This window comes from Vigna unguiculata, chromosome 10 (assembly GCF_037176805.1).
Source record: "Vigna unguiculata cultivar grain cowpea cultivar isolate G323 ecotype 2 chromosome 10, ASM3717680v1, whole genome shotgun sequence".
In the NCBI taxonomy this organism is placed as follows: domain Eukaryota; kingdom Viridiplantae; phylum Streptophyta; class Magnoliopsida; order Fabales; family Fabaceae; genus Vigna; species Vigna unguiculata.
Genome location: NC_140801.1, coordinates 46385844 through 46396540, shown reverse-complemented (window position 1 = coordinate 46396540; position 10697 = coordinate 46385844). Strand labels below are relative to the sequence as shown.

General features: G+C 34.9%; 1 protein-coding gene and 1 long non-coding RNA gene across 2 annotated transcripts; both read left to right on the top strand.

Moving 5' to 3' along the window:
* The first annotated feature begins 529 nt into the window (after positions 1-529).
* On the top strand, positions 530-2226 carry LOC146883354 (uncharacterized). Its single transcript, XR_014985037.1, has 3 exons — positions 530-654; positions 761-830; positions 1968-2226. It is a non-coding gene; the product is annotated as an uncharacterized LOC146883354 (long non-coding RNA).
* A 4471-nt stretch (positions 2227-6697) lies between these two features.
* RAP (RAP domain-containing protein) lies at positions 6698-9868 on the top strand. The gene is made up of 4 exons (XM_028051722.2): positions 6698-6884; positions 7118-8946; positions 9049-9131; positions 9607-9868. The coding sequence occupies exons 2-4, from the start codon at positions 7125-7127 to the stop codon at positions 9712-9714; spliced, it is 2013 nt and encodes a 670-aa protein (XP_027907523.2). The 5' UTR covers positions 6698-6884; positions 7118-7124; the 3' UTR covers positions 9715-9868.
* The last annotated feature ends 829 nt before the right edge of the window (positions 9869-10697 follow it).

Here is a 10697-nt window from a genome sequence, read left to right as displayed (position 1 = left end):
CATCACATTACAAGAGAACTTTAAAATCTTCTTCTGTATGAAAACATTAAATGAACATTAAAGTTACCTGCATATTTTAAAGTTACAAAAAAGTTTCCAGTAAATTTTAAATTTGTAGGGAAGTTTCAACTTGTCCTTTATCTTGAGAATTTATGGTTTGTTTATTATTATGGTGTAATTTCTCAATAAAATTACTAAAATGAATAGATTTTTAAAATACTATAGAATTAGGTAAGTTGTGCTTAATGAACCGCAAATTAAATTTTGACAATATTTTAATGGAAAGCCATGTCAGCTTAGATTGTAAAAAAGTTGTTAAAAAATAGAAATTGATAGTCTACACGTTATAATACATAGAAATAATCCTTGTATCAGATATGAAATATATATTGTACGACAATAATTTTTTTAAATAATAAGATATGACACATGTAAGGCCCATTTATTTATGCCTAAATCTTTAAAGGCTGTCCCAAGGTTGGTTGGATCTAACTGGCCCAAAAAGAGGAGGGACCATACCCTAAGTCTGCTAGACTAATCTTTTCTCTTTATTCACAGAAATCGTAGTCGTCAAGCCCCTAACCTCTCCCCAGAAGCTCTGTTAGGGTTTACTCTATCTCAGTCAAGCGAGCTCAGTTCATCTTCTTGATTCACGTAGGTGCTCTGCGACTCATACGCTCTTTTCCTTTCGTTGTTTACTTTTCCAGTTAAGGTTTCACTGTAAGTTTATGTTAAGACTTGTTCCGTGGTTCTGTTCCAGCTCGCTCATCCCTTCCTTGTACTGTTGCATCCCACTGTTGGAGTCGAATCCCTGTTCTAGCTAGTTCTAGGTAAGGGAAGCTAGACCTTACCACATTTTCGGTAGAATCTACTTGTTTGGTGAGTCTATGATGATGGAACGGTCTGTGTGTGAATTTAATCAGTTGAAATTGCATGTTGGACTGTGTGGATGCGTGTGGGTGGCTGTCACTCGAAAGAACAGTGGCGGCCACTAGTTTTCTCGCCCAAGCGAGCTTACCTCGCCTAGGCGAGATTAACAGAGGCTCGCCCAGGACCTGCTGCTCGATCTCTCACTTAGACGAGTGATTTTTATTTTTGAGCGAGGAGTGGTCTCGCCTGAGCGAGACCTCGCAGAGTTCGCTTTTCCCCTTTCGCGATCTCGCCTAGGCGAGAAGGGTTTTGCCTGAGCGAGAGGACCCCCTCGCCTGAGCGGGACCTGTTAGCCTGAGCGAGACTGTGGGGTGAGTTTGGTACTATTGTTGAATGGTGCACTGATGTGTGATTGCCTATTTGATCTAAATGCTTTACTATGTGGGTTGAGGGATGATGCCATGATTGATATATGAGGTTGCGGTGGGAATGGTATGTTGTTGTATGTTATATGAATTGGAAAGCATGAGTTGCATGATGGGGTTGTTATACATGATGTTAGTATTATGGGAACTTCTTATTGGTTGGTGAAACATGTTCAATGTGTGAGTAGGGCGTAATTCCATGACTCTTGTAGTGAGAGCTCATGGTGGTGCCTCATCTAATGGACATAATTTTGTGGACCCTTCTAAGGAGGAGTTCACGGTGGTGCCTCGAGATAAGGGCGTAATTCCATGCGAGTATCATGGTGGTGCCTCAAGGCCAGGACGTAATTCCACGTAGGCCACGTGGTGGTGCCTCTGATAAGGGTGTAATTTCGCGAAGGCCTCGTGGTGATGCTTCACTGTTAGGACTTAATTCCACTATCTTGTGGTGGTGTCTCATTATGCGTATCCGGATAGTCAAGTCTTGTAGTTTTGAAAGGGTTTGGTGTATTATGTGAGAGTTTTCCGTCAATTATGCTTGATTATATGATTGAATGATGATTATTATGATGTATGAATTTTGTGCACTAGCTTACCCTTTCGCTTGTTTGTATGGTTGTGTGTGTGGTTTTCCTCCTTTGCAATGATCATCAATTCTATTGATGTGAGCAGTTGCGAGAACCCGTGGCAGTGGTAATGACAATGAGGATGCTACGGCTTGATGGTTATGGACGGGTATGGGGCTCACTAGGGAGCCTTCAGCTGAAGAAGTTTTATTGTCTAGATTATCTTTCTGTACGAGAACTTGTGTTTTGTTGATTCATTTTAATTAGGTTAGGCAGTGTAGTGCATCCTCTTTTTTGTATGAACATGGTTGGGGTATTGTGTGCCTCCTTACCTTTTTCCCGCACTCTCTGGATATTATTTTATATGTGGCATTTTGTTTAAATTGATATTATCCATTTAATTGAGACGTTACAATACATGATATATGTGTATTGAAAAATAAATATAAAAATATAATAAATATGTTATTATTATCGTTTGAATCCAAATTAAAATAATATGTATTAAATATTATCAAAATAAAAAATTATAAATCATTAACATCACAATAATACTACTCTTTTAGAGTTTACATATTTTGTTAATAAGTATGGATAAAGTATGTAATACACATACAAATACATATCTAAGACAAATATGTATGTTACCCAAATTAAATTATCAATCCATCCTAATATAGATTAATCTACATGTTTTATACAACTTTGATTACAACGATGTTTATTGTGATAGTTGAGAAAGTCCCGAGAAATTTCCACAAATTCATTATTTTTAAAATAAAAAGAAATTGAAGTTATGCTTAGGGTGCACGACTTCTGTGCCATACTAATACACTAAATGCAAAATGAATTGAACGCATACACGACTTCTTATTTATTTAAATAAAACAAACCTAATTTAATACATAAAATTTACCTGAGTTTGGTTAGATAAATATAAGAAAAATGTTATTTCAGATTCTGAAGCAACAAGCAAAAAAAATAAAAAATCACTGAGGATAGGGCATTTAGTGATTGTGGAAGCAAGCACATAATTGGAGTTGGTTTGAAAATATTTAAGTCTCTGTGTTGTGGAAGTGACAAATTTTAGAGTAAGAGTCAGTGCTGAATGCATTATATTTCATGGCTAAGTGTTCATCCTTAAAAACTCTGTCCTTATAACAAAGTAACTAAACATACTTATATAATATAGTATGTGTAATAATCTATTAACTAAACTAAAAAAAATCAAAAGAAAACATAGAAATTAATTATTTAAAACTAAAATAGGTATTAGAGCAGTACTAATGAAATCAAAAGTTATAATAACAATTAAAGTTTAAATTTATAGTGTTTAATTGTATTAAATCAAATTATCGATCGATAATTAGTCAAATTATTGATATTTTAAGAGACAAAATCATGTCAAATACAAACTAAAATAGAGGTTCAAGTTTGTTTTTTATTTTTCATTAAATAGAATTAAACATAAAAATGTAAAATGTAATTAAGTTTGGTTTGGTTTAAACTAAGTATAAAATCTGAAGAAAAGAATCAATGCTTTGCCTTTTGGTTGGAATCAAATTTTGCGTCATTATAAAATTGTTAAACATCTTTTATAAAAAAAAAATTGTAAAATATTAAATATTTGATTATGAAAATACATATTCTAGATTATTTCACCATAACTGGAGTTATTGTTTATAATTTATATACTTTATTGTATTCAAACAAAATTGATGTTCTTAGATTATATATATAAATCTATGTTTTCCAATAAAAAATCAAAAGCACCAGTGGTCTAGTGGTAGAATAGTACCCTGCCATAGTATAGACCCGGATTCGATTCCCGGCTGGTGCGCACTTTTGTGAGAGTTGTGATGATCAAAGCATTTGATTGAAGAGTCAGTCAGTATTCATCTCCAACACCTAGATGAAACAAATGCACACTCTGAGCTCTCTTTTTTCTGTGGTGTCTTCTAGTCTATGGAAACTATAATTTATACAACAAAACAAATATGTGACTGTTTTTTTCTTATTATTATTATTTACTTGATAGATGTAAGATATACATATTTTTGTATGGAGTCTAAGTTAACTCAATTCATCGTTTTAGGTTAAAAAAATTAAAAACGTATGGATTTTAAGTTAATAATTTTGACCTATTTGAATTTAATACTTGAATTGTAATAATGTATTTTTATTTTTTTTAAATATATATTAACATTTTTTAAAATGTTTTTTATCTGAATTCAAAATAACGATTTTGGAAAAATCTTCTATATCTAATGTATAGCTAGCTTGTTATGTTTTTATATGTTATGGTTTTAGTTTGATCTCTAGCAAATAGTACCATTCAATTGGACATGTAAACGGACCAATCCAATTGTTTTTGTAAGCCGGCGGGTTGAATAGTTTGACCCGTATTGTTAATGGGTGGGCTTACATATTGGCGTGTTACCTTGTTGCTTTTTTTGGGAGTTTCTCCTTGCACCCCAACTTTTTTTCTATACCTCCAATAATTACATTTTTGTCTTTGACTAATTTTATCTACCTTGGTGGTTGAAAGCAATGAAAGCAAATTTACTACGTTGTTACCGATCCTCTTCTTTTTATTTCTGTGAGTGTCTGCACCCCCGACTTTCCTCTCGTTTCGTTTTCTTCAGTGTCCGTTTCCTCACAATATTTGTGGTGCTATGTGCTCCCTGTGTCTCTGTGCTTCAAGCTCCCACATGTGGTCCCAGTGGTCCCTGCTTCAAGTTGCTTCTTCCATTTGAGCTTCAAGCTGCTTCTTCCATCTGTGCTTCAAGCACTTTGCTTCTACCTTGTTATCACTGATATATATCAAAATTTACTTTTGTTACCATAGCGAATGTCGACATCTGCTTCAGACAATTGAGTTGTGGATATCGACATCCGTTTCTTTTTTTTTTGTTTTTTGGTATTACGGATGTCGACATCTGCTTAAAAAAATTGTGTTGCGGATGTTGACATCCGCTTCAGAAAATTGTGTTGTGAATGTCAACATCCATTTCTTTTTTTTGTATTGCGGATGTCGACATCCGTTTCTTTTTTTTTCTGTATTACGGATGTCGACATCTGCTTCAGAAAATTGTGTTGTGGATGTCGACATCAGTTTCTTTTATTTTGTAGTACGGATGTCGACATCCGCTTCAAAAAATTGTGTTGCGGATGTCGGCATCCGTTTCGTAATTTGTTTTGTTTTTTTGTATTACGGATGTCGATATCCACTTCAGAAAATTGTGTTGCGGATGTCGACATCCGTTTGGTTATTTATTTATTTTTTTGGGTATTACGGATGTCGACACAAAAATATTGAACATGAATTAGTGTGTTGAGATTCAATATTATGCAGAATTTAGTTCTCTTCTTTTATATGATATTCAAAAGAATCATGATAACTGAAACTAATGTTTACAAGGTTTGACAAGAGAAAGCTGATTCTTTCTTTCTCGGGGAAGTAACACTAACTCATGTAATCATCTTACACAAACCACCACTAGAGACTACTTCTTCTCCACTATGTGGCCAAACTATCCGTAAGCCAACATTCTAGAAAAAAAAATTAAAAATAGGAAACGGATGTCGACTTCCGCAATTTGAATATCTGAAGTGGATGTCGACATCCGCAATGACAAAAAAGCAAAAAAAAATAACGAAACAGAGTCGACATCCGCAATTCAAATTTGCGAAACGGATGTCGACATCCGCAATGGTAAAAAAAAATGAAACTGATATCGACATCCACAACTCAAATTTGCAAAACGGATGTCAACATCCGCAATGACAAAAAGCAAATAAAAAAAGCGAAAAAAATGTTGATATTCACAATAAACAAAAAATGAAAAAAAAAAGTAAAATAGATGCCGACATCTGCAATAGAGTTTTCTGAAGCGGATATCGACATTCGCAATGGCCATTTTCAGAAAAAATTGTATTCAAAATCGAACTGGACAGAAAAACATTATGATACAAGGGTGATGGAATGGAAGAGGAATACAGTGCAGAGTGAAGTGAAGGAAGTGTGCCGCAAGAGAAAGGGAGAATGGTTAGGTCAAAAGGTGTAAAGTTTGGGTATTAATTTGGGGTGCATCAGGTGGATGGATATTTTTTGGGGTGCACGAGTTTGGGAATGCTGGAGGTGGATGGATTATTTTACTATTTCTTTTTTTAATTTTATTGAGGGGCAAAGACGAAATTTAAATTTTTTTTGGAAATACTGAAAAATGTTTTTGGGTTAGAGGGAGAAAACCCACTCCTTTTTTTTTTCTTTCATTTAAACCCGCTTCGTAACTTGGATTAAAATAAATGAAACAATGTTACTCTTCTTCTAGTTCTCTAATCCAGTGATGCAAAACAAATAGAACCAGCAAGAATTTAACGGTGTATATAGTATTTTATATGAACTAAATTTCAACTTCATGATTTAAACAGTGTGTATACTGGTTTTACTGATTCACACAGATAAATTTGTTGGATTTTTTATTTTTAATCTGAACTATAGAAAAAAATGATTTTGATCGATTACTTTTTAATTGATTCTAATCAACCTTCTAAACTATATTTAATTATCATAATTTTATAATATAGAGTTAAATATATTAAAAATTAAAATTAATTTTTTTTTAAATTTTGAACTAATTTAATTTTTTATTTTTAAAAATATGTGATTTTAATTATTTTAATTAAATTATTAATTTAAAATTTTTAATAAAGACTAATTCTAATTTTTAGGAAGAGTGAAAAAAAAAAATTATCCTGAAATATAAAACATGAATTAAGAACCATAGTTAGATTTCTTACCATAGCAATATAATATGTTTAAAACCTAGATTTTGATCTAATTAAGGTTAATGGAACCATACCCGTGAGAAACAACCACTTTAGAGGATAACTTGAACAGCAAAGAAGGAGCCACTCTCTTGCACTCCAGCCGTCAGTTGCAAAAGGAGAAAGAGTGTGTGTGTGTGTGTGTGAGTGAGTGAGAGCGAGACCAACTTGAAATTTCTCCTTCTCTTCGAAGGTAGGGAATGGGTTATCCCTCTCTTTTTGCTTTTCTTTTTTCTTCCCTTCATCTCAAAATCTGCTCATAGAAATAATTTCTAACCAGAGGCTGTTTTTTTTTTATTGTTTTCCCTGTTTCACTTGGTGTTATTGTCCTTTGAATAGTTATGGATGATATTTGAATTTTAGTGGTGTTCTTCTTTTTGTTTAGTTGCATGGTCAAACCTATTTGGTTGAATTTGTTTTCTTCAGGTGAGGTATGGAAGGGTTATTGAATTCCTTGCTTAACCAAAGTTGCTTAAAACCCTTTGGTTTCACTCCGAGACTTGGTTATACTTTCCCAGTGGTTACAACTAGAACTGGGAGTTTAAATCGAAAACCTGAATCCTGCACCCTGAGAAGTAATTGCACACAATTGGGTAGAGACACTGGCGCTAGTTCCCGGAGAGCTGGTGTTGATGCACTGGATAATGGTGGTGATGGAGAAGAATCTAATGTGGAGTGGGAATCTGAGTTTCTTGGGGAAGTTGATCCGTTTGGTTACCGGGCTCCCACTAAGAAAAGGGAAAAAGTGCAGAGGTCAAAGTTGCTTGAAGAAACTGATGAAATGGATTGGTGTGTGAGGGCCAGAAAGAAGGCCCTGAAATCAATTGAAGCAAGGGGCATGGGTCATCTGATTGAAGATTTGGTTACGGTTAAGAAGAAAAAGAAGGACAAGAAGAAGTTGGAAAGCAAGAAGAAAATAGTAAAGAAAATTGAGAATATCGAAGATCTTGACTTTGGCTTGGAGGAAGAGTTCCCACAGCCTATCCAACCTCTGAATGATGTTGACGATTTGAAAAGGAGAGTGAGTATGTTTTCTGATGGACTGTTTATAGAAAAGAAGGAAAAAGCAAAGGAAGAATTTGTCAATAGGCTTTCTCAATTCTCCGGGCCATCTGATCATAGAAAAGAAGTCAACTTGAATAAAGCAATCATTGAAGCACAGACTGCAGATGATGTTTTAGAGATAACTTATGAAACAATTGTTGCGGTTGCAAAAGGCCTAAGCCCTTCTCCTCTGTCCCCATTGAACATTGCCACTGCTCTTCATCGCATTGCTAAGAATATGGAGAAGGTTACTATGACGAGAACTCGAAGATTGGCTTTTGCTCGACAAAAAGAGATGTCTATGCTTGTGAGTGTTGCGATGACAGCCTTACCTGAGTGCTCTGCTCAAGGAATCTCTAACATATCTTGGGCACTGTCCAAAATTGGAGGTGAACTGCTTTATTTTTCAGAAATGGATAGAATTGCAGAGGTTGCACTGACCAAGGTTGGGGATTTCAACTCCCAAAACATTGCTAATATAGCAGGTGCCTTTGCTGCAATGCAGCATTCTGCTCCTGATCTTTTCTCAGAGTTGTCGAAAAGGGCTTCAAACATAATTCACACTTTTCAAGAACAAGAGCTAGCTCAACTTTTATGGGCTTTTGCTTCGCTATATGATCCAGTTGACCTTGTATTTGATTCTTTAGACATAGTCTTCAAAGATAGTTGCCAATTGAGAAGTTGCACAAGTGAAAAGACATCGAGTAATGATGAACAAATCAGTTTTGACAGAACTGGTGCCTCAAATGGATCTCTGAGCTCTCCTGTACTCACTTTAACGAGGGACCAGCTTGGGACAATAGCTTGGTCCTATGCGGTCTTTGGACAAATGGATAGGAGTTTCTTCTCTCATGTCTGGAAAACTCTCTGCGATTATGAGGAGCAAAGGGTTTCAGAGTTTTACAGGGAGGATATGATGTTTGCTTCTCAAGTTCATCTTGTAAACCAGTGCTTGAAGCTTGAATTCCCACATCTTCAGTTGTCATTATGTAGTGAGTTTGAGGAGAAAGTTGCCCTTGCTGGAAAAACTAAAAGGTTTAATCAGAAAATAACTTCATCATTTCAAAAAGAGGTTGGACGCCTACTCATAAGCACTGGCCTGGAATGGGTCAAAGAATATGTTGTGGATGGTTACACTTTGGATGCTGTGCTTGTTGATAAGAAGCTTGCTTTGGAGATTGATGGTCCAACTCACTTCTCGAGAAATACTGGTGTGTATTTGGTTTGTGTATGTCAAATTTGTAACCTTCTGTTCTATAAGATCTAGTTGAATCTTAGCTAATGGTTTGTTATTTTATATCTCTGCCTATTAGGTGTTCCATTAGGACATACCATGTTAAAACGTCGATACATCACTGCTTGTGGTTGGAAAGTCGCATCTGTATCCCATCTGGAGGTAAGATCTCTTATTTCTTAGATCAGACATATCTCTTCTACTAATTCCCTGGTATTTTTCTCATACAAAATTAAAAAAAAAAAAACCATATATCTGTGAAGCTGTCATAGTTTAACTCACATCTTTACTAGCACATATGCGGGATACAAAACAAAGTATTGTTTGAAAAATATTATTCTTGGCAATGTAAATGCCTTTTGGCATACTGTTGTAGTGATTATCTTTCAAATTGCACCATGCAGAAACATTTTATCATAAACCTTTCATTATTCTAAATTTTGTTTAGGAATAACCAATCAAGTTCACCCCAGATGCATCCTAAATTGTCATTTTGAGTATAAAAAACATATTACCTCTCTAACGCTCAGTTCCAGGGTAGGAGTTGTTCCTCAGCCATACAATTTAAGTGTTTTTTATTGATAGGATATTGATTTGTCACAAAAGAATTTATTGATGATAGTGTTCTTTCTTACAGTGGGAGGAAACTCAAGGGGCGTTTGAACAAGTAGAGTACCTTAGGAACATCCTCAAAAATCATCTAGACGAGGGATACGCCGAAACTACTCTGACTGGGGTAAAGTGATTAGCCAATGCTGCTTGTCAAGTGTAAGGAGATAGATATGTATTTTTTACCAAGCTCCCTTGATAAATTTTAGTAAAGAGGATGTATATTTCTTGGAAATATTTCATTTCAAAAGCATAAATACCATTTCTCCCCATTTTGTTTTGCACTAAAATCACTCTGGTCTATAAGTTCAACACCACAAATGAATTTGGTTCATAATAATACACAAGATCAAATTTGACAAATGACAATTCTTAATCAATTAGCTATTAAAATTAACATTGCCTGTCATTTGGACCCTAATATTACCAATTACCAAATTAGTCTATTTCGTGTATTTAGTTCTTTGGCAACAAAGGATAGCTAGACCATTGTGTTCATTGCAATGTTATACAGATATTAAATATTAGACGAGAATATGTAATCAAGAAGTACCACTGGTAGAATAGAACCCTGCCACGGTTTAGACTCAGATTCGTTTCCTGTCTGTTGCACATTCAAAAGGGCTTTGGTGAAAAATTCTGTCCAATTGGGTGGGTCAATTGTTGGTCATCGCACACAGGTCAATGAAGATAATGTTTCTGAGCTCTCTTATTGTTTTTTTCCTTGAGTTGTCTTTTTTTTATGCATACAACTCTGACAATATCTCAGGTCACAGTCAAAAGATAATCTATGTTTGTGGAGTGCAATATCTCCTTACCAAACACTATTTTAACATTGCAGAAATCTGTCATAAGACCATCTTTTATTTTGTCTGGATGTTGCTTTGAGATTTTGCATGATTAAACATATATTCTAGCAGGCCATTTCTTTACTTGGTAGGGGATATAATTGTTGTCATAATGACGCAATGGTACCTACCAAATACCACAACACAAGCATACAATGCTTTCAATTTTGTTATAGCTTGAAGCTTGGGAGGAAAGGACCGGCTTTGAATTAACCCTTTAACAACGTTTACGTTTAAGCCTAAGTAAAATTAGTTCCATAGTTTGGTTGGG

Coding starts and splice junctions, on each gene's coding strand:
- RAP (XM_028051722.2), top strand. CDS start 7,125: ATGGAAGGGTTATTGAATTCCTTGCTTAACCAAAGTTGCTTAAAACCC. Junction 8,947..9,048: donor TCACTTCTCGAGAAATACTG/GTGTGTATTTGG, acceptor TCTGCCTATTAG/GTGTTCCATTAGGACATACC. Junction 9,132..9,606: donor CATCTGTATCCCATCTGGAG/GTAAGATCTCTT, acceptor TCTTTCTTACAG/TGGGAGGAAACTCAAGGGGC.